The sequence below is a fragment of the Ciconia boyciana genome, chromosome 9, assembly GCF_034638445.1.
Source record: "Ciconia boyciana chromosome 9, ASM3463844v1, whole genome shotgun sequence".
In the NCBI taxonomy this organism is placed as follows: Eukaryota; Metazoa; Chordata; class Aves; order Ciconiiformes; family Ciconiidae; genus Ciconia; species Ciconia boyciana.
In genome coordinates this window covers 4,245,134-4,272,372 of record NC_132942.1, presented here as the reverse complement: position 1 = coordinate 4,272,372, position 27,239 = coordinate 4,245,134, and the positions used below count along the sequence as shown (strand labels likewise).

Here is a 27,239-nt window from a genome sequence, read left to right as displayed (position 1 = left end):
TTTCGGTCAGTTTTAATAATGTGGATGGGTGTGCGAGCGGGGAGCGTGGGCAGCGGTATGCTGGGAGAGGGGCTGAGATGAGCTGGGGATCAGCAGAGGCATTCATCTGCAATGTGCTTTGAATACATTACTATGAAGGAGATTAGAGACCCGACTCTGATCTTCACCCATTTCAGTTACACAGGCAAAAATCTGGAATCTGGATTTTAAAGATGCTATTTTAGCTGTTGCTGAAATCAGAAACAGACTCCGCAAGGGAGAGGGAACGTGTATGTACATCCATGAAGTTCCTGCGTGTTCCTACCCTGTTCTTCACGGAGCAGAACGTTGCTGGAGTGTTCATTAAAGCAACCCGAAATTGATCTTATTTCCTGAAGCATTCCACATGCTAAACCCACCTAACGATGCTCTTAGGAATATTTTTTTTCCCCATTTAATTCACTAAGATTTCCTTTAGCTTCGGAAGCCTGTTAAAGCTAGAAAATAATACTAAAGGCCATCGGTGACACCCCTCCCCAGGTGAGATTTCTCCAAATCCTATTTCCACGGTGCACGGGAATTTCTGCGAAGCGTAGGCTTCCCTCCGTGCTCGCAAGCGGGGTTTTTTTCCACCTAGCAGCCCCAGCCACACAAATACCCCCCCCCCCCCCCAGCAAAGCTCCTCCTGGTGAGAAATGTCCCGGCTGGGCAGGAGCAGCCGCCCCATCGCCCCCGCTCCCACCCCCGGGACGCTCGGGGCGGAGGGGGGGTCCCCCGGGGCAGGAGCGGCGGCGGGGTGCCGGTCCCCTCCCTCCCCGCCGGGGCTGAGGAAGCGGAGGGAGCCGTGGAGTTGCTCTGCATATTAATGAGCCGGGAGCCAGGGCAGCGGGAGGTGTTTTAAAAGAGGACGAGGGGAGGAAAGCAGGCAGAGCGCAGGCAGAGCGCAGGCAGAGCGCAGGCAGAGCGCAGGCAGAGCGCAGGCAGAGCGCAGGCAGAGCGCAGGCAGCCCCAGGGCAGCAGCACGGCCGGGAGCCGCTCTCTGCTGTCCTCTCCCTGGCGACAGCCAGCCCCGGGGACGGGGGGATTTGGGGGACGAAGCCGAAGCGAGAAAACACATTAAAATCCCCGGCGTCTCTTTAGGTACCTGCTGTCTCACCATGAAGCTCCTGACAGCAGCGTTGCTTCTGCTGTTCATCGCGATGTGCTTAGCCAGCGCAGAAGGTAAGTTGGTTTATTCCACTTATTCCCATGTAAACCTCTTTTCCAGGGGGTTGCTTTTCCAGTCGTTTTTATTTGCCTCCTGATAGCCTTGAGTTGGATTTAGCTGTCCCCTGCATGTTGGGAAAAGTGAGGTATTGTATCTGCGGGGGAAGGTAGCGGCGAGTTTTTTCAAGGTGGGAGTAGAGGTAAAATACATGCAATAAAGTTGTGCCTTCATTGCAAGGCAAATAGCCCCAATTCACAGTGTGGGAGGTCACGCCGTGTTCTCCGTTATTCAGGAATATAGCTCAAATATCTCCTTCGAAACTGAGGGTGGTTTTCCCAGGGAAAATAGAGCAGAGCTGGATTTGATGTGGTAGCACAAATTCCCCTGAGTGTGCCAGTGTGCATTTTCTGCTGTGCACAAAAATGATGGTTAAAAAACACTCAGCTTTTGTCTGGCTGCGAATGCACCACAGCATCCGTGCGAGGAGAAATGACTGAAAGGTCCTACAAAGTCCAAGAGAGACGTGAGTGAATGAGAAAGTAGCCGAGATGTGCGTTTGCTTGCTCAGTTTAAAGCGAGTTCCGACTCTTTCATTTCCTTTTGTTAAATACAATTACATTTAATCACAGCAGGTGCACTTTAAAAAGCTCTCGTATTTACTAAGCCTCAGAACACGCATCGCACCCTAAAACGTATTTCCCAGAGAGTCGCTACCTTTTCCTGGGATATAGCAAAGAAAATATTACTCTTTTTAAGCTCAACAGCATTACAAAATTCAGCTTTTCCCACCGAGGCTTGAAAGACCAAACCGAAGTTTGTGTGCGCACATAGGCTGGTGGGGAAGGGACGCTTGGTATGCAGGAGGCTTTGCAGGCACATGAGAAAATGCTTTCTCTTGTAGGCGTGAAGTGCAAATGTTCAAGAAAAGGTCCTAAAATAAGATTCTCTAACGTACGGAAGCTGGAAATAAAACCGAGGTACCCTTTTTGCGTGGAAGAGATGATTATGTAAGTTTTCCTTCATTTATTGCTTTCTGTTTCCCTATCAGCTGAATCGCTTTACCTTACACTGCAAGTTCCTTCTTTGTTCTTTGTTTTTCTCATGCCCTTGCATGCTAATTTCTGGGAATAGTCATTTGCTGTATCACATGCAAAAAAGTGTGCAATTCTGACCAAAAACCCAGCTATCATTTTTTGACATAATTTTTTTTGCTCAAATAAATATTTACAGAACAGGTAGCAATAAGAGGGTAATCATTAGTTCAAGTGAAGATAGGGACAAATCCCACTCCAAACAGCCTGACGTAAAATCCAGAACTATTTACTCAAGTTATTTGGGGCGTGCAGAGTAAGAACATGAGCAGAGTTCGGCCCATGGTGGTTTCTGCAAGGAAGAGTTATCCCAACCAGAGTCAGATTTTCGCCTGCGTTGTACCAGAGCCATCCCCTTGCATTCGGTGGGATTACCTAGCACGTAAGAAAACGCTTTCCTCCCAGTCTCACTGCAAACCGTGACCAACGCTGCCATGAAATCTCAAAGTTATGTAGTGATTGAACCGAGGCAGGTACGGGGATGTTTGACATCTCTGATGGCTGGCTCAAAAGGAGGGGTTTTTTAGATTTTAAATATGGCATTTTTTCTGTCCTGTTTTGGATACCTTAAGATTCCCCAACAAAGCACCATCCAACCAGCACGTGGGGCTGGATAACGACCAGAAGGGCAGATTAGCCGAGAAGACTGCACCGAGCCCCTCTGCCACCTAAGAGGGGGAAAAAGGGTCCCAAGAGCAGCTACACCCCCTGAATGCCAAGGACTGATTTACTCCAGCGTATGTGCTCCCTCACTGAATATTTGCCATTTGCTTAATCTTAGAAAGGTGCTTTAACAGCAGGATCTGAGTCCTGTCCTGCCGAGCCGCATACCACCTCCGGCAGCCTGTAATGCCCACGGGGCCAAATCCTGCCCATCTGACTGGCACAAACAAGGAGATACCACGGGAGCCTGATCCTGCCCACGCAGAAATGGCTCGCCAGACTCGGCGGAGGGCGTATGGAGGAGGAATGGAGAGCCAAGCTTCCTTAGGCTTCCTCCAGATTTACACCAGCATCACTCCAAGCAATGCTTAGCTCAGGGAACATCAGACCCACCTCTTTGAAGCCCAAACCAGCTGATGGTGACCTGAACAGAAAAATGCTTGCAGAGCATCACTGCCTGAATCAGTTCCTTGCAGCTTTACTTCGTTTGCTTTGACCTTTCAGTAGCAAAAGGATGGTGTAGAGGAGCACTAACTCTTTGCATCCCACTCCAGGCATTTGCCTGCAAGCAGCTGGTGGCCGGAGGGTATAAAATAGATCTCATTAATGCAACATTTCACTTCCAATCAGAAAGTCGGGAAAGCTGGAACGCCGTGCACCAGCTGGATAGCTACGCAGATGCCTAGCAATGCTACTTAAGCCCGGAGGGTTTCCCTGGGTTTGCAGCGGCTGCAGGGACAGAGCTGTCCCATCGCTCTCCCATTGCTGCCGCTGCCTGCAGGGCAGGCAGGGCTAAGGCGCTGCCGTCGCTGCCTTTCCAGCTACCCTAAGACAGTCTGAAGTCAGCATTGAAAGCAAACTGAAATTAATATTCTGAGAACCAATTGATCCGGGAGTCTCTGGACAAGGCACAGAAGAGCTAAATTCCTGCAACTGAGTTTTTGTTGCTGCAGTGATGATCTAAAATGAGTTGTCAAAGCTGGGTCCCCTCCTGCCCCTCCTCAAAAGCTCTTGTATCTTTTCATATAGCAGAAACATGATATAAATGATGTTTGGCAGAGAAGAAGTAGCTATGGGGGTGCGGTTTAGGGAGGAATTTGTCTTTGGCCATAACCCCCCCAGCAGAGCTGTGGTACAGGGTAAGAGGTGTCCTCTAGTCTAGCTGAGTGCTCAGTCTAGTCAAAACCTATCAAGATGCATGGCACATCTAGCAGTAATCCTGTGTGTATCTGTCTCCCGGAATGAGGAAAAGCAGCAGAAAATAGGAGGGAGGTTTAACTCTTTCAGCCTGAAAGGATCCAACCCCCTTCCACGTATTGCCCCATCCCGAAGAGGGGGGATGTGTCGGGGTGAGAACAGCTGATGGGAAACAGGCGCTGCTGGGAGCCTTTCTCAAGGGACAGCCGAGGTGGATGGCAGTCCCTGCACCGGCTTGGGATGTAAGGACCAGAGCCAGGACCCTTGTGGCCCTGGGGACAGGCTGTTTGTAGGCAGACGTGCAGCCCCACCATCCCTGCAGACGAGATGTGTGGGGGCACGAGGCACTGGGGGTCACAGACTGACCCGGGGTGCTCGTTGCAGCCCTGGAGGCATGGACATACTGGGGAGGATTTTGGCACAGGGACCCTCAGACACCGTGGGTGAAGGCCCCAGCCACCAAGCCCTGGGCAGCTAAGGGACAGCTCAGCACACACCCCTGGAGCGAGCTCACTGGAGGTGTAAGCTCTGGTGCTTCAGTCCCTTCTCCATCCCTCTCACCCTCTTCTTGCAGCCCATCCAGACAACTCCTCACTCAGGGTATCAGCTCCTACAGCCCCTCGTCTTAGGCACGTCCTCTTACATCTGCTGGAACAGCATCCCTAAGAGCAGGGCCAGCTCAGCTCAGAGTGCCCAAAAATGCTACCACCCAGCCCTGTGCCCACAGCATCAAGGACTGCACGGGAACCACAGAGGACCATGGGACTGCCTTGGGAACGGCTCCTCTGCTGTCCAGCCTCCAGCATCAAAGCAGAAAACCTGTGTGGTGTCAAAGCAACACATCTCAGCCTGAGAAAAGCTCTGGTTGTTCACCTGAGAAGCAAACCATGCATCTCCTATTCCTTAGACTGCAGGCTCTAGTGAATCCAGAATTGTCCTCCTTCACTCATGGTGCAAATGTAGGGCTTGCTGCTTTTCAGAGGTGCTCCTGCTCTGCTCCTGCTGCGATTCAGCTTGTACATCACTTTCTTTCTGGAAATATCCTCTATGGTCTGTCAGAAAAGAAATCCAAGCCAAGCTCTGGCATCAGCTAGTGCAGACAGCACAGCCAAGAAGGTGGCTGCTGGATGGAGAAACTTTGTGCCGACCTCAAGTCCCTTAAAACTTGCATGCCTTGTGCCTCCAGTGAAGGTTTGGGTTCACTCCCATTCAAAGCTATCGGAAAATTCTCCTTCTCACATACAGAGGGTTTGGCTGAGAATGCCCTTGGAGCAGAGGCAATCCACAGGTTTTAGCAGTGACCCTTCCCTTTCCAATGTCTGCAGTCACAGAGGCTCTTGGAGCCCTTCCACCACTTTCCCACGCATTGGGAAAGGGCCACATCCTCCCAGAAAACAACCCAAAGGTTACACCCTGTCTTTTTGTGACTTCAACTCACACCTGATGGAGGTGGAGCGGAGAAGGGGAGCAGGGAAGAAAGTTAATTGAATGGAAAGAACTATTGGAACAGCTTGTATAACACTGAAATGTGAAACGTGGTGAGACCCTTAGCTGAGCTCATGCAGGCAATATGCAGCGTTTCACTTCTGGTCAGGCATGTCCCCTCTGCACCGGGCAGGTGAGCTGGGAAAGTTTGCAAGGCACTTTTTCTTGTGTTAGAAGCTAAACAGCTCCTTTCTGAACCAAACCATAAAAGAAGCCCATCAATATGCACAGATATTTCTGGTTTCTGCCATCATTTTACTCATGTCTTTAGCACTGTTTAAATAATTCCATTATAGGGTTTTAGTTAAACTGAAAACAGTGTTTCCCTCTTATGGATGGTATTTCCAGAAAATTAATAATTTCAATTAAAATTGTCGTTGGGTTTTTTTTTTTTGAATCACAAAATTAATAACCAGAAAGCTGCTTGATTTTGAGCCCTGAGAAGTGATAGCAGTCTTGATGTTTCTGAAAAGCCATCCTCTTGGGAAGCAGTTCCAGGTCTCTTGTGTCACCTGGGTTGTGGCAGACCAACCAGCAATGGCTTCACTAAGCTCTCCAGGAGCAAGCCTAAAACGACGGGAAGACCTTCGCCATGTTTTGCCTCCCAGCACGTCTTGTCCTGACAAAAAGGGGACACCAAGCCGCTGCTGCCGGCAAGGAGAGAGGGATCAGCCTGTGATCAGAGGAGGCTGAAGCCCCCAGGACTGCTCGCCTGGGGCTCAGAGCTAGTCCGTTGGGCACACAAGCACCCTGCCATGTGCAAGTATTTAAGATACTGCTTACTAAAAAAAAAAATTTAAAAAAAAAAGGGGGGGGGCGGGAAATAATCAATGAACCAGGTCTGATCTTTTCTCTTGGATGCAGCATTGTTGAGTGTAAGGGAACCATCTCCTCATGCAAAGACCTTGTGGTTGCCTGAATGAGCCCTAATGAAATCAGCTATTAAGCTCCAAAGAAAATATCTAACAGACAGGCAGAGCAAACCCACTGATTAAAAACAGTGGGTACGTCTTCATCTGGTACAACCTAGTATAAGTCTGTGGACAATATTGCACTGCACTGATTGATACCAGCTGAAGATCTGCTCCAATATTATTACAATAAACTCAAATATCTGCCATAAAACACAGAGCATGAAAACCCTTCCACTGCCCACCTGGGTGAGGGATTCCTGACTGATTTTGGCATTTACCTGGAGTGGGAGCGGAGGACCGGCATTTCCCCTGACTCCCGTAACCTGTGCTCGCTTGCCTTGCAGCGTGACTCTGTGGACGCGAGTGAGAGGGGAGCAGCAGCACTGCTTAAACCCCAAACGCCAAAACACAGTGAGACTGCTGAAGTGGTACAGAGTATGGAAAGAGAAAGGCAGGTAAGTACAAATTTGCTCAGCGGGTGAGGGGGAAAATCTTGGTGGCAAGTTGGGCAATCAGCAGCGTTCCGCCAGAGGCCAGGAAAATGCACACACTGCAAATGCTCTATCCAGCACAGAGGATGTATTTCATTACCAAAATTACAGTTATAAATGGATGTTCTGGATGTTATTTCTTTCCTGCCACATGCAGTCCTCACTTCTATTTTAGGATTAGGCTGTTCCGACTATAAATAGTAATTATTTTCTGTTAAACTATTCATCAGCTGATGTTCTCAGTTATTTACATACACTCACCTCCTTTCTATGGGTAAAAAGCCAAGATGAAAAGCTAAATTACTTTCACACGGTCACAAGGAAAGCAGTCAGCAGAGCCGGGAAGAGAGTGCCCTGTCACACACTTTAATCACACCACCTCAAAATTGTCAATATCTGATGATGCAGATATTTGCCAATTTTAACTAGTGTGTCATTCCCAGAAAAACACTAACTTGCTGGTAGGAATCTCTGCCACCTTCTCCCTTGCCAAGAAGATTTTTTTTTTAAAGCCATCAGTCATGGATAGATAGAATAGAGAGAGGGAGAAACATGAATTCCTGATGGTTGACGGTCAGTGGTGATGTCTCTATCTGTAATTAAGGGGAGCTGCCCAACTCTTACCGCCTCTCCAGCCATGGCCGAGAAAGAGCCTCCGCACGCAGCACAGTCCCACCAAACCCTGATGCTCCTCAACTGATGGGAAAATTGTTCCCCAAAACTGAGCTCAAACGAGGCCAATGAGCAGCAAGCCCCATCTCTCAGCACGTCGAAGGGTGCCAGCACAGCCACGCGGTGCCCGGTGGCACAGGCAATGCCCCAGCACTGTGAGCGGTGGTGGCTGCTGAGCCCCTCGGCCGGTTCCCCGGACTCCCTGCCAGCTCCCTGCGGCTGCTCCATGAACAGAGCACGTGGGGAAGCCCTGGCTGTTGCATAACCACGTATTTACACTCTTCCCTTCCTTTTTTTTTTTTTTTTTTTTTAAAATAAGGCCGTCACTAAGATGATGAAGGATGCTCAGCCCCAGGCTTGTGCATTCTGGAAATGTGCAGGGTTCCCCCGAACAGACGGAGAGGAGGGATGCCCCGTGCAAGGCTGCGAGGGCCAGGGTCCATGTGCTGCAGACTAGCTCCTGTCTGCAGATAACAGTGCTGCTCGCAGTCTCCTCCGAGGTCCAAAATAAGGGTCAGCTAGAGGCTTCCCCGCAGTCCAACCAGGAGATGGGGACTGTCCCTGCTGCCAGGGAGAGGAGGAGGGATGGCGAGCCCAGCACCCCCACGGCTTTGGCATCCAGCCTGGGGCGTGCAGAAAGGATGCAGCACAACCCTCAGCGTTTCACCTTGCTTTGCCTTGCCCAGCGCTGGCATCGCCCCGCTGCAGCATGTCACCCCTGCATCGCACCCAGCAGGTCCCCGACACTGCTAACAGGGCAAGCAGGGCAGCCGAGCTGAACTGCAGCTGAAGAAGCATCAGGTGATTATTTCAGCTATAAACAGCCTGATTTAAACCAAGTCCTCATAATAAATAAACAATTTGTCAGTGCCTTTGGTGCCAGCTGTACAAAACCCACCGAATTGCTCCCCAGGAAAAGCCAGGGAATTTAAATATAAATGCAATTTACATTTAAATGTAGTCCAAACATGAATCTCTTCCCCAAAACAGCATTACCCCTAGTTTTCCCCATGCCATGGAAGACTGCTTTCATGCATGCTCCCCAAAGAGCCAAGGATTTTTCAGCAAACAAGCCTGTCGGGTGGTCTTCTCAGGATGTAAACTAGAAAAATAATACTGCTTATGATATTATTCCAAACATAACAGATACTGTGAATTTATTATCTACGTACAGCTCGTTATATACTTCAGCATTTGTATATGAGATAGGGATTTTCCAGTGGTTAAAGTGTATTAGCAGATGTGGATTTCTTCATCCTATGTATCCTGATAATCGTGGCAGAGCGTGTTACTCCTCGCACGCCTGCACGATGCAGCAGTGTCAAAGTCCGATCCTCCTCCCAGACGCTTTATGGATAGCAATCCAGTGACTGCTGAAGTCAACAACTTATTTTCCGATTTACTTAAGCAAAGGCTAAAAATCTGGCTTCTGTTTTTTTGTTGCTTGGGGGAGAGTTATTATTTTATTATTAAAATTTTTTATTATTATTATTTGGAAGGCAGTTTTTTCATTCATAGTTTAAACTTCTTGCTCTTGGCTTTCCTTCTGTTTAGGGTTTATGAAGAATAAGAGGAAGCAGCGTGAGGAATGGAGCAGACTCCCTTGGCTGGCGTAGGACTGGGCTCTGCAGAAGATTATTTCTCTCTCACAGACATAAGACACAAATTCTATATTATTATAAAGCACTTTTTACCAAGGGTCAGTTTTTACATTTTATAGCCATGTGTAAAAGGCTTCCAGATTCACAAGCATCTGTTGCACTTCAGATTTCATACCCGTCTGCTCTGTACTGAGATTGGGAAAACTCATGCTTTTCGTTTTAAAGAGGTTGTTTGGGGGGGTTGGGGTTTTTTTTATTGTTATTCATTCATACTTCACTATGATTGCAATCGAGCTTTATAAGCTCATTAGACAAACAGTAATGTTTGTAAAGGTGTTATACAGCCGTGTCCCTCACCCTTTCGCAGTGGGAAAGCTTCGGTGCTGTGCTTGTTTGTCATGGTCGCAGCCTCCACCATAGCCAGGCAAAGCGGGACCAAAGACGAGTTTGCTGGGGAAGATGCCACTGAAATGTCGTGGCTGTAACTGCAGAAGTGAGGTCCCTCGGCACGTCGTCAAACGAGTCTGAACATCACTTGTGTACCTCTTCTTTAATGGACTCGAGGTCTTGCTGCAAGGTGAAGCGTACCATATCTCCCATTTAACGTTTCATGCATTAGAAGCATTTCTGGGTCATTTTTATTACTAAGAAAATGTTTGGGGTTTTTTTTTTCCACCTGAAGTTCTTACAGAAAGTTTGTGGCTTCAGTACTGAGACATTGTAAGCTTCAAGACTATTGTGTATGATTTCCTAGATTTGTAGCAACAAAAAAAAAAGCCTTTAAAAGGTACCTTTTTATGAAAAATATGATAGGGCAAACATATAAATACCTATATATGTTTTAGTCACAATCAACATATTCATTATTTTGAATGTAATACTTCAATGTTAAGCAGTGCATTCCTCTTTTTAAAATAACAAAACTACCTTTTCATTTGTAAATATACTATAGGAAGTCTCCCTATATTATCTTTCTGTATAATGTACTGTACTGCTAAATTATCATATGCTATTTAAATGTTTGAAATATTTAGAAGGTTGCATGCAGATTTCATATTTCTTTCTAAGACAAATGAAAAAAGTAATAAAAAATATATTTAAAAAAGCTGACAATTGCTCTGAAATTTCCTTAAGCCATCAGGGAACTCCAGCCACAACTTTTTTTGGTGGATGAATTGGTTTGGGGAAAAACACTGAATCAGAGAAGCTGATTTAGAGATATGGCGTCTTGATGACACTGGAATTAGAAAACGTTATTCCAGTCCAATTTACTTCCCTTTCTCATTTTAGGTTTTGGACTTCACCCAAACGCTGAGGAATCTCGTTACATAAAGAAGGGCTATGCCATGCGCCTATAGCCACTAGTCTAGTGTTATGTTAAATAAATGTAAATCAGCCACTCCGGATCCATATAAAAACAAGTAAAACACAGTGATTTAGAAAAGATCTCGGTTAGATTAGGGAAGGTTGTACAACGAAAGTCAGGCAACAAAAACCTGTGAGCCGCCCCTTCCTCTTTCTTTGCCGTTTCTGCCCTTGCCCAAAGGGAGGGACTTGGCACCCAACAAGGCTCCTACACCGCTCCCCAGCTAGAAAGGAAAGCAACAGATAGGAAGGATAAAGCCAGCAAGAGTTTAAATGCATTAAAACCTCCTGGTGTTCCCCAAACAGCATCGCTCTCCTTCCTGGCTGCTCCCAGCTGTGCAAAGGCAGCTTCGCACGGGGCTGCTGCCGAGATCGGCACGACTCCTGCGACAGTGGTCTTATACTACATAAGAGGCCATGCCTGGCCTCAGCTCAAGGGTTTCCTCCAGTTCAGACAGAAGAAAAAGGAAAAAAAATGTATATATATGCACACAGACACTATATATACTTATTTACTGTGCTAATACCCTGGCAGAGCTGAAGGAGAAAGAGCTGTTAGATTTAAAAGTATTTTGCTATTCTGCACAAGGATGGAGCTACAAGCTTCAGAAGCCCATTAGTAAAAAGCTTGAGAAAGATCCCCGAGTATTTAAGAAATTAAACCTCTGGGGATATCGACCACAAGGCGCTGCTTCAGGCTGCGCATCTGAACCCGATCTCTGGGCAAACCGAGAGCCGTGGGCTAGCCAAGCTGCGCCTCTCCTTTCTTGAGTCACATTTTAACAAAACCAGTAGTTTTTCCTTGAGGAGACTTGATTTCAACACTCCGACAGACTTTAAGAAAAGGTTTATGCTTATTTAGTGACTACTGGGCAATGTATTTCCTGGAAAAGTATTGATCTGGTTGCACAAGAGGTGGTTAACGCTCCGTTGGGAATGCTGGGCACAGCTCCAGTCGCCCAAACGCGGTACTCGCTGATTCACACCTCGCAGGGTATAGCCTGTACAAATGACTCTTAGCTCTGGGTTCATCTGCCAAACCAAAACCACCAGCAAAAACTGGGCACAGAGGAAACCAATTGTAGATTTTTTTTTCCCACTTGCTAGAATGGGAGACTAAAGAAAAAGAACTGTTTGGTTTGATACATGTATTCCCTTTAACCCAAAATCTGTGCTTTGAAAAAAACAACTCCTGGAAACAGGAATTGAAACCATGAAGGGAAAAAACTGTGCCTCTGAGCTGGTTTTCCCAAGCCTGTTAAAATGCATCTCCAGGCAGGTTCCCAGAAACAGGAGGAGCATCCCTCGCCGTCCCTGATAACTGCAGTTGTAAAGGGAAATACCGTGTCAGAAGGTAACTGCCACACACAAAACGTCAACCACTTTCCTTCAGACTGAAACATCTTTGCTAAAACATTTAAATATATATATGTAGGTACCTCCTCCACCTAGATTTGGCAGCAACATTAAGGTTTGCTTTTGTTTTCCCCAGCAGATTGCAGGTTGCGAAGCCACGGGAGACCATTCAGTCCAACCTCCCTAATATACAGACCACACATTTGTGCTTTGAGACTGAAAAATTAAACCACTGGAACTACGGTCTGAGCACGCACCAGCCAGCCCCGACTGCTCACCAGTTACCACTTTACCTTCCCAAGAGCTTGAACATTTGCAGGGTAAGCCAGAGCCCTGCTCCATCCTGGGGTGCAGGAGCAGCACAAGCAGAGCCCGCAGCTCCTTTACTCAAGCACCGATGCTATATCGCAAGGATGTAAAACCTTCACAGAGCCTCTGAGGAGGGCAGTAGGCAACTGCTTTCCCCCATCCAGCCTGCAAAGCTGCTCCCCGGCACACTGCGGCCAGGAGCACACAGAGACAGAGCACCAAGCCCTGCACAGAAGACCCCCACGCTCGCCCCCATCCCTCCCCTGGGCATTGGGTATCCACAGGTTGCACCCATTCAGAAACAGCACTATCGGATTTTATTTTAATAAAAGCACGAGGGTGAACCAAGCAGCTGCAGTGAAAGGACAGAATAGCGGGGAGACCTGCCTTGCCTTTTCAGTGAAAGCGCTACGTGGGATTAGTAATGTTATACAGATCCTTTCACCACTTGCCTTTCACTTGTTCATATATGGTCTAGGTCAGCAATGGCCAAAAAGTTTATTAAGAAGCAATAGCTGCTTGGTGGTCTGTGGGAGACGGTGCGGTGCTCTCGGCCGGTCCAGCTGCCTGCTGTGCCCCAGCTCCCCCCAGGCTCCCTAAATCAAGGCACGAGGCCATGCCAGATTGCTACACGCATGGGGACCTTTCCTGACCACGTCCATGCGGTGGGAGAGCTGGCCTCGCACTAACGAGGTTTCATCAGGGCTGTGAGACCAAACGTGGGGCTTGATGGTAAAGTCATCAGAGGGGCCTGAGGGTTTGCATTGGTCACCCCCGAGCCCTGGGTGGGAAGTTGAAGGCAGTGTTACAGCGACCCAAATGCTCTCTGAGCTAACGAAACGTCAGAGCTGGGTGCCTTCTGGACTCACATTTGTAGAGAATGGGAACGAATGTGAGTAAAAAGCCACTGCCCCCAGGACTCACCATCCCACTGAGATCCACAGCCAGGGACCTGCACCAGTCCAAGGGTAATGGGCCTCCCGTGCAACCTGACATCGCTTAACGGGCTTTATATAAGCCCAGACAGAGCTTGCACTCTCCGAAACACACTTCCCGTTAGGTCAAATGAAACACCAGTCACATTTTGGGTATTTTTCCTCCAAAGCCAGCTTCCAAAAATGAGGCATCTAAATCCAGATGTGCACAGCATCTGAAGACCTCACTTATTCCGAGTTGCTCAACACCTTTGGAAAAAGGCAAGCTGGTTTTGGCTGTTGGCTGCGTTTGGGCTTTGGATCCAGAAGAATGGGCAGCCCATCTTGAAAGCCCTGGCCACGCTGACTTCATGCCAAGGCAGCTCTCAGTTTTGGCACTCTGTAGATCTTCCATGCATAGCACTCATGCTGGGATTTCTTGTTCAGTTTGTTTGGGGTGTGTGTGGCCACAAATGGAAATACAGATATTTTTAAGGATCGACATTTGCGGCTCTCACTGACTCTGTGTTTGCTCTATCAGAAATTCTCTGTGTCCGAGGATTCATTGATTTCCCTCTGATCCTAAACCACAAAAAGCCAAGTGCTTCCTGGAAGGGGCTCAGTTTGCCTTGAAAGGCTGCACCCCATGAGCCCCCAGATATCCTCGTAACGAGCACATGTTTCTGGCGAAGTACCCCAAAGCAGATTTCCTGTAATTCCTTTACCTGACACGACACACCCCAGAATAGCAAGTGGGATTGCCATTGCCTGAGGAACAGCGGCTGCAGCTGCATTTGCAAGCACAGAGCTCCAGATGCTTACAATGATTTTTGGTGCTTGTAGGTATCAATACACACCTTACAGAAATCTTAACTGTTTGCTGAATTCTGGGCATCCAGGCAACTTGGAAAATCCCACAACACTGTTAGTTGTGCTTTCTGACACCACGTACCTCTGGAAAGACTGAACCTCCATCTCTATGGACCGCCTCTGCAAATTCACAGAGAGGCAACTAAAAACCTACACAAAATTGGGCCACCATTTGGCCATCATATCTCATGTGAAACTGAGATAGCGTCATCATCTTTTTTTACCCTCCAAGTTTGCCTCCTTGGACCATCGCCTCTACTAATCAGTGGCCCTGCCCAAGGAGCAGTGCAGTAACAGTCCCCGATTCATACGAGAGGTATTAAATACCCAGCACAGATCCAGAAGTTGGGTTTCGGGTGCTTTCCAAAGCACCATTATTTCTATTAGCCAGCACTACATGGGACAAAGCTGTGTGAGATCAAAGAGATGTCTGAGAGGCCCCAGCAGCCTGGGGTTCAGCCCTGTTCCTTGCTCTCATCAGCCCCGCAGCACTTTGGTGTCCGGTGGCTCTTGGGCCATGGGCCAGCAGATCCCAGCCCAGATGGCTGCTCTGGAGGAGCAGTGGAGGAAAGCAGGGCTGAAAGGACATCTAGTGGCAACCAAAAACCTTCTCAGACAGCCTAGGGACACCTCTACAGCCCTTCGGCCGTCTTCATTATAAATCAGCTTGGAGCCTGCTCATTGCACTGTGACACTGGGAATGTCCTTCCCCAGCTCTGCAAGAAAAGCTTCAACTGTTGCATTTCCTTACCTGGGTATGGGAAACCCCACAAAGGAAAGAAAATGCAGCTGTATTTTGGGAAACCTGCTCAGAGATTTACACAGCCATATTAGCCCGTTAATGTGGAACACGCACGCTAAGGGCAAAGAAGACACCTGGCTGCCCCTGTGTCTACAGGAGCCGTGTCCATCACACCAGCATGGGAAACGGGATTGCAGCACAACCCTGGGAAGATTCATTCCCAAACCACCTGCCCCAAACCCTTTACAAACATCAGGAGTTCGTGCCCAACACACCAAGCCATGTGGCTTTCTTGCCCAGTGGTTCTCCCTCCTGCCACCAGCTCTCCAGCAAGCCCAGGACCCTGTGCCAGCTGCCACTCCCAGGCGTTGCATTTGGCTTCGACCTGAGACTGGAGCAGCAAAAACCGCCCATGCACGCGATCACCTTCAATGCCTGAAGAGGAGAACTTGCTCCCTCTTGCTGGGTATGAGCACAACTTCATCCAACCATCAAAACAAAGCCAAGATCCCTGGAGGAAATGCTTCGTAGAGATGCAACATGCACGAGCATTTATTTTCTGAACACTGAGTGACAGGTTGTATTTCTGGTCCTTTTGCTGACCTCCGAAGCACTCAAATTCTCTCAGATTTTTCTTTCATCTTTTGCTTGTGTCTGTTATCAGGTCTTTGGGCAGAGACCGCTCTGACGACACACATGGAGGGCATCCAGCGCAACAGGAGCTACTCTGCTGCAAGCGGGCACGCGGGACCTGGGAGGGAGGAATGACATGACATGAAGTGACAGGGAGGCCGGCAGCCAAGGCCTGGGAAAATCACCACGCCTGTGTTTTTGTTTTTCTTCCTGCACAACAAAAGAGGTTAGTGAATTCCTCTTGGATGGGTTTCAGAAACTCCCCCAAGAAAAAGAAAAAAAACATCCTGCTGGTGTTCACTTAAGGCTGATAATTACAGGAATAATTATGATTTATTCCCATCATAAATCTTGGAGCAAGAAAAGGGTTTTGAGGTTTACAAGATTTACTGGATGACAGAAGCAAAACACAGCTCTAATTGCCCTTCTTTGTTGTGTTTAATTAAGGATTCTGAAGCAACTGATCTCTGTGTCTTTTCATGGTTAGAAACCTGCAAGGAAAAGAAAAACTTTCTGCAGAGCCACCAATCGAAGCTTTGTTGGGTTACTAGGCACTAAGTGTGCTACATCTGAACACTCAGGGCTCCCAGAAAAAGAAGCTTATTAAAGGAAAAGAAATGCTACAACAGGCTTTTTTTTTTTTTCCCTTTTCCAGTAGGCTTTGTCAATTTTGAGCTCACTTCTAATCCCGGAAGAAATGTTTTTTGTCTTCATCCCTCAGCATTTTTGCCTCATTACTGCCCATTCCATTGTGTGCATAAAAATACTTCTGCATTTCTATTACCTTCATAATTGCACCATTTACATTTTTCCTTGGGGTTTACTTCAGCTTCCTCTCTAAGTCTAGAAGACTTATCACTTCTGCAAACACATTAGGAAAAACAAACCAGCCCAGAGCTCCTCAGCTCCCTCCTTGGACCAGTAATTCCCAGTCAAGTGCCACTCCTCCCCAGCAAGAACCAGTTTGCCGAGTGCTACCTCTCAAATTCAAACTGTAAGTGACTGGCAGGGTGTTCCCTCTCCACTTTTGTGCAACAGCTAAAACAGTTCTGCCAGGGAAATCCAGTTCCTCGTTATAGTAATCAGTGTCAAGCCATCACGCCTGGCTCTGAGCGATGCCACCAGCCCACACGCAACCGCAGCCGTTACGCTCAGCCAAGGCCTCATGGGCTCTGTGAAGCTAAGGGATAATAAAACCCAAGAAATCTTCGGGACTGCTTTGAATCTGAAGGCATTTGGGTCAGTGTTTTTGCAGAGAGCAACTGCTCTTGGTAAGCGAGACACACCTTAGGCTGAAAGCAGGATGAACGCTGTATCCCCAAAGGGAGCACCTGCGAGGACGCAGAGGAGGTTCGGTGTTGCCCAGAAGGTAAAATCCCAACCCTTCAACCGTACAGAGCAACGTACTGGATAACGATGCCTGGAAATGCTGATCTACAATGGGAAAATGTCAAATATAGCTTTAAAAGAAAAAAAGACTTCTTGGGTTTGTCATGCCTGGGAAATGTTCTTTTAAGATCAGGAGAAAAGGATGGAGGAGGACAAAACCAGCACAGTGCACAGAAGGGAAAACACAAAGTCAGCAGCATTATTGATCAGAGCAACCTTACCTGATCTCAGGTGCTTGGCTTAGACCATAGAGCAAGCATGTCAGGGTCCCAGCCCAAAACCCCTTGCTGGTCCTCCTGGCCCCACATCAGCACGTGGGCATGGCCGCGTGTGCCAAGAAGCACCATTGCTCGGGGGTTCGATTGCTTTTGTTGTAACAATTGATGACAGAAGCTGGAAAGCAGCAAGCTCTGAAATCTGGACTTGAAAGACAAATAGAAAGATGTGGTTTTCTATGGGAAAAACCAATCTCCTTCCTGGTTTCCTAGAGTTTCAGCTCTATGCCGTCTGTATCATGATAATCCGAAGAGTGGATTGAATGCCAGTTGCTCTGTTTTAAGGGTAATTACAGCGTGCTGTAACCCGCAGGAGAGGAGCACTGGGTACACAGCTCCAGCGACTGGACAGGGACCTCGAGATCCGCAGTAACTCGCTGACTCACTACTCACATATATACCCATACGTATTTACATACACACAAATAGAACATGGAATTGATGATACTCCTTTTCTTCACCTATCTTTGACCTTATCTTTTTTGGATAATACTATCTTTGTAGCAAGTCCTATTCCCTTTTCTACACATAGCAAGAAGAATGTTGAATTTCACTGAAGTCTGCAGGGGAGAATAATAAAGGAAATCGAATAGAAATAAAGAATGGCCATAAAGCAAAGACTGGTGGTAAAACAATCAATTTTCCGTGTTCTGAAAAGCCTCAGGGGATTTTTTTCCCCACTTACTTACAGCAGGTACCCAGGTTTTCCAGCAGAGCCTCTGCGCAGGGTTGTCCATCCCCGGGTGAGCACAGCTGGCTCCGAGCTGCAGCTTGGTAAAGCTTGACACCTTGTGGCTATTTCCATCACTTACAAGTCAGGAAAGTTGGGTTTTTTTCTCTTTTTCTGGCAAAGGCTGTGGGTGGAGTTCATAAATGAAGAGCTAAATTCCCAGGACCTGGCATGTAATGTGTGGGGTGGAGGTCTGGGGTCATTAACAGGTTAATGAAGATAAATAATACCAAACACTGGAAACTATAAAAACCAAAGTCATGCCCTATTTGTTTCTGGGCAAAGAAAAAATAAAGAAAAGAAAAAAAGATTCTTTGGGATAGGAGCCATCTGTATATACATAAGGCCCCCAAGTAATAAAAAAGTGGTCTTGTGACTGATGTTTCTCTGTGATTTTGCAGCCCCATCGGATCCCCTCCTCTGTTTGCACAGTGGGGTAAGAGGCTCAGAGCCCGGCCTAACTCCGACAGCTGCTTTGGAGAAGTGTAGCTGCACCGACTGCAGAGAAATTATCTCTAATTCTCACCAGAGTAAATGGAAACAGGCTCAAGACCTGCAGTGCATTAAACCTGAGGTGAAAGAAAAAAACAATACTTTGGGTTTTATCCAAGAGGGTTAAAAACAAGGGATGTCTATAGCCTGAAGAAGCAGCACATTCACTTAATAATTAGCAAGTGCACTTATTTTATTACTTATCTGTGAACACAGCATTTATTGCAATTTAATACATGCTTAAATTGGAAAATAAAGCAGCATCCCCGCAGCAGAGGCTCAGCGGAAACAGATCAGCCAAACCTGTCTCCTCTCATCAGCCAACTACTTGTTTCAGAGGAGCTTGTTACTGCGGAAGTACATACAGCCCCAAGGAAAAAAAAAAATAAAAACAAACCACCAAAACCTCACCTAAGACAACATTTATGTTCCCTTAATCATGCTGCTCCACTGTCTTTCTAATTCCCTGACCGCTAGAACTAGTACTTTGGATTTATTTAGCATTTTACACCTTCAAGCTGTTCTAAAATACATATTAGCAGACCTAAAACTTAAAGCTACCCTAGCAGAAAAATGTTCAGTAATTACAAGGGCTAATATAGATACCTTGAAAACTATTCTTGCCACCTAACTGTGAGTCAGGCTTACCTGCGTAGCCCGACCCTCCGCAGTCCCGCTCCAGGCATAAGGCCCAGCACCCGCAGTGTCTTCCTGCAGAATTTTGCCTTCGCTCTCTGCCCAGTTCAGCCGCACCATTAGGTACTGGTCCCAGCAAACCCAGCACTTTGGACCCATATGCTGCCTGGGATTTTTCAAGGGCTGTTACACCTGTAGTTTAACGCTGTGCTTTTATTTGTCTTTTTATACTCGGAGACGTTATCGTAAAGAGATACTGAAAGAGATGATCCTTGGCTGTCAGCGTGATGGAGAGCAAGACTGAGTCCCTCACCGTCACTGTAGCTGCTTACGCTACCAGGGGGATGATTCAGGCTAGAATTTAAGATGTTCATACCCGTGCTTTTGTCCCTGCAGAATGGGAACTTTAAAAGTTATATCGCACATATAATACTAAGGTAATAAACTGCAAAGGAGCCCAGTTAAATGGATACCCAGAGGCCATTTAAGTCAGTGCAAAGTACCCCTTTAAATTCCAGAAAGCAGAGCAGATCTACAAGTTATTTACCATTTGCTTTCAGCTAAGTTTAATGAAGTTTGTTTGAAAAACACTGGACATCCTTCAAAAAGCTGAGTTGGTGCAGGAAAAAAAAAAAAAGAGGGTTATTTTAAGAAGAGTCAGGGTACCATCTCGGTGTGTTTTCACTGAAGCATCTTAATTCAGAAGCCACCAGATGTTTCATTTTGACATTTTCTAAAAGTCATGTTCTGTTTAAGCCAAACTAAATCTCTTCCTCCTTCTGCCCTACCCAGAGCCCAGCTTTACTGTTTGGCCTCTGAACTGCAAAGTCCATTTCCACCCAGCTCTCCGCTGCCCGGCCAGCCCTGCCTGCCTCCCCGGGCCCAACACCGGCTCGCCCAAACTCAGCACCCGCCACAGCTAAAACAGCCCCACATCACCAACCCTCAGCCGGGAAGAGCTCTTTGTATCACTTTGCCTCACTCGGAAATCTTTACACTTGCACTCAAGGTCACATAACAGTTTTATTGAGATAATAATAATGAAAAAAAGAGATTTATTTATTTTTACGAACACAGTAAAAGCAATAAAATGACAGCATAAGCCCAAAGGAAAGCACATGGGTTTTATGTCACTAGAGCAGGTTTTGCTTTGCTAAATAAACCCCATTCGCGGGCGTTTTCCGGAGCCCAGGGAGACGTGAACCCTCCGCCCCGCGCGGCCGAGTTTGCAGCGCTGCGCCTTGGGGTGTCACCCTCGGCCCTCTCATGGCCAGGGCAGCGGGCGCTGCACCCCAAAGGTTGCACCCCGGGGGGTCAGGGTGCGGGGGCTCTGCCGGCACGGCTCAGGGCCGCTGGCCGGGGCTGTCTCCTCGCCTTCTCCACCTGCCCCGCTCTGCCCGGGCACTGGGGCTCCCGCAAGCGCCGGCAGGTCCCTGCCCAGCTCTCACATCTCTTTTGGGGTGAATTCACCTGCCTTTTTTTTTTTTTTTAACTGAGGGGATGTCAGCTTCTTCCTCACTGATATAATCTTTCATTATAGATGGCCTCTCTATGGATAAAATGTCCAGCTTCCTTTGATGTGAAAAGCGTCTGGATGGTTTCATACTGATGTCCCTTTACAGAGGGCCAAAACAAAAATTACAGGCAAACCTTTCCTACCTGCACCGAAAGCCTGCAGATGGGTGCGCTTCAAAACAACTCGCTGCTTAAAAACATGTGAAGCATCTCATTTTGCTTTTGTGTACTCTAATTGACCAGGCCAAGCAGTGACTGAGGTGTGATAGGAAATTTTCATCAAGACCCCCTGGGAACACCGGTGACCCAGCCTTCCTCTCCCATTTTGTGTGCAGATATATGCAAAAGTCGATATCATCACTGTTATTAACAATTTGTCTTGGCCTTAGCCATGGCCAGAGCCAGGTACTGCAAAAATATTACAAACAGACCAGTATATGACCCCAAATACGACAGCTACAGGTATTTCCCAACGTCTCTGGATGCTGTCACTGCAGTTCTCAGGACGGACTAGACATCTCTGGTACAGCAGTAAAGCTCTGCGCAGGAGCTGCGTGTGTTCACATGTGCACGCATGTGATTGCGTGTGCGCGCACACGTGTGAGTATGCATGGGCGTGTGGGCACACGGCTGCGTGCACATGTATGCACATACGTGTGCGGGCACGCGTAGGTGCACGCACGTTCACACGCGTGTGCGTGTGTGCGCACCAGTGTGGGATTGCTCCCCAGCCTTGCCCTCCCGCCCTAAACCCCGGGGAAGGAAACAGGCAATTCTCTTGCGGGTGCAACCCTTGTACGTACAATGCCAGGGAAGGGATTATACCAGGGATTAACATTTTAAACTCCCCTACCAGACCTACTGACTCAAAGATCCTCAGGCCAGTAATCGTATTACTGTCTCTGGGATTATCGCGTTCCTGGGTTCAAACCTGAATTTCAGAAGATGGTGAGAGGTGCCCCCCAACCCCTGCGCACCCCAAACTCCCCAGGCTGGGGCAGGAGCCGCTGCGTTTGGGTTTTTCTCCTTTTTTTTGGCCATTCTCTCAATTTTCCCCGCTGCGGCCGGGAGAAGACTCTGTGAACGCTTTTCTTGTCGCCTGCCTCCTCCTAATTCCCAGTAATTTATCCCGTATTAAAACTCCCTTAAGGAAGAATGGCCCAGGAGCCAACACCTGCTATGCAAATGGCAGCAAATCCCCCGGGCCCCCGTGGCGGGGCAGTGGGGACCCGCGGGCTGCCGGTGGTCCCGGAGCATCCTCCCCCGGCTGCAAGACTCCATCCCCAGAGCTGGGGGGAACCCCAAGAGCCCCCCCCCAAGAGCTCAGGCTCAATTTCATCCCATCGTTATGGTGCTTCAATTCTTTCAGGTTATCTTTATTGCAGTTAAAAGAAAATAAAAATAAAAGCCACTCCTAAGGAGAATTATTTATATGGAAGGTATAAAAGAAAACCTGAGCATCTCAGCATGTAGTTAAGCTTCCTGCTTTGCACGTTGTTGGGGGGATTTCATCCGCACGGTGGTCAATGAATTTTGTCCCTTTCTTTTAGGATAAGTGTTCTAGCTTCAATTAACAAAATACGAATCAACAAAAGAGGGGGAACTGTGGGCGGGAGAAGGTGGAAGGGGGGGGGAAAGAGAAGAAAAACCTCTCGCACAATAAGGTAGGGGAAAAAAAAGGGCTCATTTCTCGGAGGTGACATCCTAACCTCATTTTTCCCAGTTAATGTGCTAGCCGGGAGGCTGGGGAAGGGCCAGGCAGGGAGCGTGCCCCAGCAGCGTGACAACACCGGGAGGGGTTGGCCCTTTTCCTTGGATAACTCGGATTAGGGTTGTTGAAACCTCAGGCAGCCGGTCACATCCCTGGGCACCTGCGCCCCGTGCCGGGTCCAGCCCAGGTCCCTGGGCGTACCCGGTCCCAAAATGGGGGGAGATGGCACCGCTGCGCCGGGGACCCGCACGAGGACCCCGCGCAAACCCCTCCATCTCCACACTTTCTTCCCGTGGCCCTTTACCATGATCGTATATTTCCCAGCCCTGAGCGCTTGACTGACATGGGGGCTATTATTCGGGGAGATAGATTGTTTGGCCTGAAGATGCATTGTTTGGACTGCTCATAAAAGAAACAAGTTAAATGCCGCAGCTACCACACACAAAAATGACTCCTTCTGGCCATAAAACCAGTGGGACAAGGAAGTGGTTGTAGGAGTCAAACATAATTGATGCTCAGAAAGATGTTATAAATAATCTACGCTGAGTCCTCTCTCATGTGCCTCAAAACCACAGAAAGTGGCGCTTTTTTTTTTTTTTTCCCTCTTTATCTCCCGTTGAATTCAGGAGCATAATACACCGTGGGCACCAATAATTGATGTATGTTATAATTCTTCATTACCCTATCAGTAGTCTGGGAAAACTGGAAGAAAAGAAAATGCCAGAAAGTTATGGTAAAACTTAAGATGCGACAGAAGTAGCTTTCTTTGCTCATGCTGTGAGTGTTTGAATAAGAAGAATGTCCCTGCACTGTAACAAGCTAAAAGAATGAGGAAGACAAAGGATTTCACGAAAAAGGTTTAGATAGAAGACAAGGCAAGTGAAACTGAAAGGAAGGGAAAAAAACCATTTACAATGGAACAATGCGTGTACTAATCGCTTTGATATATTATACAAACCCAAAGACCCAAAACATTGTGTAATTATTTATAAATGACTTCTCCACTCCTGTGTATAATACCGAAGAAAGAATAAAACTGCAGGCTACTCTCTAAACTATTTCTAAATAGACCTAGCTCAAAAGGAAGCAGAAGTGTTTGAAAAAAATAATTAATGGTTGATTTTATGGTTGTCTCATTAAAACATTTTAATTACAACAAACAAAATACATTTGTGCTTGCAGGGAACAATCGTTTACCTACTCGCCCCCCTTTCCAAAAAGAAGGAAAAAGTTACATCACACGTTTAAAAGCTGAAAATAAAACATTCCCACTATTTCTGCAGAGCCCGCGGGAGGGGTTGAGCCCCGGCCGAGGCTCCCAGGCACTTGTGCGGGATTTCAGAGCGGATTCAGCTCCTCCAGTCCAGGAACCCCCCGGCACTCAGGGACCCTCCCGGCGATGCCCCCGTGCTCCCCTCCCGCCGGCTGTCCCCGGCACGCGGCCCGAGGCCTCACGCTGGCCGCGGGCAGGTAGACGTGGCCAAATCCTTTATAGACGAAGCCCTTGAGCGGCTCCCAAGGCGTTTCCCTCGCAGGAGAACCGGCTCCTGCTCCAGAAAGGGTTAACACTGCCTGCGTGCAGGCTGAGATCCCTTTCAAATATTGGACTTCCAGGGCTGTCCATTAGTCAGCAGCCCAGGCGTGAACCTCTGAACCCTCCGGTAGCCTCGGGCTGGGAGCTGTAAGCTGACTCCGGCCAGGCGATGGGTCCCAGGGGCACGGCACCGTATGTCCACCCCTACGCTCGCAGCCCAGCCACGGTGCTGGCCCCTGCGACGCCTCTGCGCCCAGTCCGGGCTGGACAAGCAGCCACCGCACTCTGCACCGTGCCCACGCAAGCATGGGGAGATAAGCTGCCCCACTGAGCCATCTTCTGGTTTTCTATCTATTTTTAACATTCCTGCTGCATCCACTCGGGCATCCTCAGGGGTGAGTGAGCATGATCCTCCCTTCACTCCTGCAAGGCACCGGGTCAAGCTTTCTGCTCCCAGGGTGAGGTCTTTGCCTCCATCCACGTCGCCTCTCCAAATTCAGTTCAAAGCATCTTCCGCAGACAGCTCTGCCCTCTCGCTCTGGCCATGCTTTCAAACAGCGAGGGAGCAAAAAAGCAGTATTCTCCTGGTTGATACGTTGTTTTGACACTCATCCCAACATTAGTTTAAGCCCGCATGTACTAATGAAACAAAACACAGAGTTTGGCGAGTTGTCCTATTGATGTGCATCTTAAGCCTTAAAAAAGAATGAGGTATCTCTAATGTCTCTGAGGCATCTTCCAATTGCGGGAGCAGTTTTACTGATAACCGCTCATTTCCATGCTTGGGGAAAGAGTGACGCCAACACTGCTCTAATGATCGTCATTCTGGTCATTTTTGAAATGCGAGGCCAATTTCTAACATGGAGATTTGTTTACCTTTACAAGGTACAGTAAACACTTACCAGGGAATGGTATCATCTCGTGGACCGGCTTTTTCCTTGCTGGAAATGGTGCATTCAGAGAGCAGTACCGAGCACCGATAGCCTTCACTGCAAGCACTGCCGGCACCTGGGAGCCTTGCGGAGCCTTTTCTCCAACAGCCTTTCCTCCACCTTTATTTATTGATTCTTATTTTTTCTGGAGTCCAGCCGTGAGCGAGACCCAATGCAACGACACCTCAGTGCAACGGCGGAGGAGCGAGCTTCGTGCTCGAGGCCACAGTCCACCAAGTGATAAATGCACCACATGGAAACATGCCCACGACAGTTTGCTCCGATTTCCGATGAGCAGTTTGCCATCCCGCATAGCGAAGGATGGGCTGATCCAGCTGTGCTTTTACGGTTTCCATAGTCAAAAATGCCATTTGAATCTTTTTTCCTTTTTTTTTTTTTTAAAGTGCTGTAAGGTGTCTCAAAGCAAATGGTAAAGTATTTATTGCAAGCTTCCTCAGAGCTCAAAATATGAAACTAATAACATCCACGAGTCCATCTGAGCCTAGCTGCACTTACATCAAGGTGGAGAATATCAAAGGCTAAAAATCAGAATAAGGCCATCAGCAAGATGCTGGGAACACCCTCTGTGTTCCCTGAAATCAAAGGTCCTGTTTCATTTTGGGATTTTTTTCTCTCCCGATCCCAGAAAACTTCACGAAACTTTAGCAGCTGACTTCCATAGGAGCAGGCCCATAAGGTGTAAGAGCCATTATCCGTGTTGGCTGAATAATTTATCTGCAAAATTAGTAGACTGCCTGCGATAGAACTGGTTGAATTATTCATTGGGAATAAATTATCCAAGATATTGAGCACTTCTTTCTGTTTGCGAAGGCTTCCTGAAACAATTCTGGTTCTGTGAATGCATTCGTTATTCATAAGTACGCAGTGAATAGATTATGCAAACAAATTTCAGCCTATGGGTTGTTTGTGAAACATTCACTTCAGCTCCGGCTATTCATGGCTGTGACTGATCACAGAGACACATGGTGCTCTCTCCCCTCCTTGATTGGAGCACAAACTTTTAAAACAAGAGAATAACAAATGACAAACTGCAAATGATGGATAAGGACTAATGAATAATGCGCTTTCACTGCAAACTTTCAGACAAGTGATCGGTTGTGCCAAAGTCTGTGAAACTCTAGGGAATCATAAACATTTTAATGAATAAACTATTGACTGCTCCAAGACACCTAAACAAAAGACAATAAAAGTGTTGCAGACAACACCGGAGTTTATATCACTATATACAAAGTGCACACTAACAAAAGTTTAACATTTTTTGCCATATGCTTCCATAACCTTTAAATCTCGGTCCCTTCTGACTTTCTCCTGGTTCATGCTGGAAACCCCACCGCCGATCTCTGCCTGCCGACCGAGGCCTCTAATCGTGCCGTCACTTAAGGACACGAGTAACTCAGTGAAGTGGAACTACTTAGCGCAGAAAGTCATTTATGTATGCACGGGCCCTAAAAACATCAGCCTGATTGCAGGTCTGGTGATGGAGAGAGCTCAGTCCCTCCCGCAGAACAGCCAGGCCCCGTCGCCTGGCCTTACGTGGTTATATTGCACACGGAAGGTCTGTAGCCATATAAAGATGTTAAAAAGCAGAAAGCGAGCTGATCCTGCAAGCTCGGCCACTGGAAAACTATTTCTAGTTTGAGACTCGTTAATATTCATCACGCAGGGCTTTTTGGATTGCTCACTTCTGTGCGTGATCTTTTTGGCACAAAGAAGGTTGTTTGTGGCAGTTCGCTGGTGTCATGGATCATCTCAGAGTGAGGAGGGTGATAAGCGGAAGGAATAACTCTGACAGCAAACTCTGCTCTCAGGTTCAAGTAAAGAATGGTTGCTATGAACTTAAAAGGCAGAGCTAAAGACAATAACTTACGCTGTCAATTTTCCTTGTTTATCAAAGGCACAGGAGGAAATCACAGGAGGGGAATGAACCTACATTTAATGCAAGAGGAAAGCATGTAAATAAATGTGAGTTTAGGCACAGAAGTCTAAAAATGGCTATTGATGGACGGTGAAACTGAAAACCTTCCAGAGGGACAAGTACCTGAGTGCTGACAATGGGGCTTCCTTACAGCACCGAGAGCAGGATGCCAAAAGCCAGATGTCAGAATTAGGGAACTTTTTTAGCCACTTACAAAAAACTGCGGCTTCCCAAAGTGTAAATAGTGATACCTGGGCACTTAATGGGGATTAGCAGCAGCAGCAAGAACTTTACAATAAAACCAGCACAGCTCTTGGTTTTTATCCGGAGACAAAGAAGAATTGATATATATACATTCACAACCCCCAAAGTTTGTAAGATAAATGTAGTTTGGAAATCTTAACTTTCTGGGCACCTGTAAAACCCTTTTCAAAGCGAAGCGCATGAAACCAAAGCGCATGTAGATATTCACCTCTGACACGCAGGAGGGAGAAGACCTGCTTTGAATCACAGTTTTATCACTGCAGAGTATTTTCACTTTGACGGGGCCGCGTAGAAAAACCGCAAGGTGCAAAGAAAACCTGAAGAAATCCTCCAGCC

General features: G+C 47.5%; 1 protein-coding gene across 1 annotated transcript; it reads left to right on the top strand.

Moving 5' to 3' along the window:
- Nucleotides 1–1,136: 1,136 nt before the first annotated feature.
- Nucleotides 1,137–9,358, top strand: CXCL14 (C-X-C motif chemokine ligand 14). Its single transcript, XM_072873647.1, has 4 exons — nucleotides 1,137–1,200; nucleotides 2,088–2,193; nucleotides 6,881–6,991; nucleotides 9,254–9,358. The coding sequence occupies exons 1-4, from the start codon at nucleotides 1,137–1,139 to the stop codon at nucleotides 9,267–9,269; spliced, it is 297 nt and encodes a 98-aa protein (XP_072729748.1). The 3' UTR covers nucleotides 9,270–9,358.
- The last annotated feature ends 17,881 nt before the right edge of the window (nucleotides 9,359–27,239 follow it).

Bases quoted from the DNA above. Each gene is read 5' to 3' on its own strand.
- CXCL14 (XM_072873647.1), top strand. From the start codon at position 1,137: ATGAAGCTCCTGACAGCAGCGTTGCTTCTGCTGTTCATCGCGATGTGC. The intron at 1,201-2,087 runs GTAAGTTGGTTT...TTTCTCTTGTAG, and splicing joins GTGCTTAGCCAGCGCAGAAG to GCGTGAAGTGCAAATGTTCA. The intron at 2,194-6,880 runs GTAAGTTTTCCT...CTTGCCTTGCAG, and splicing joins TGCGTGGAAGAGATGATTAT to CGTGACTCTGTGGACGCGAG.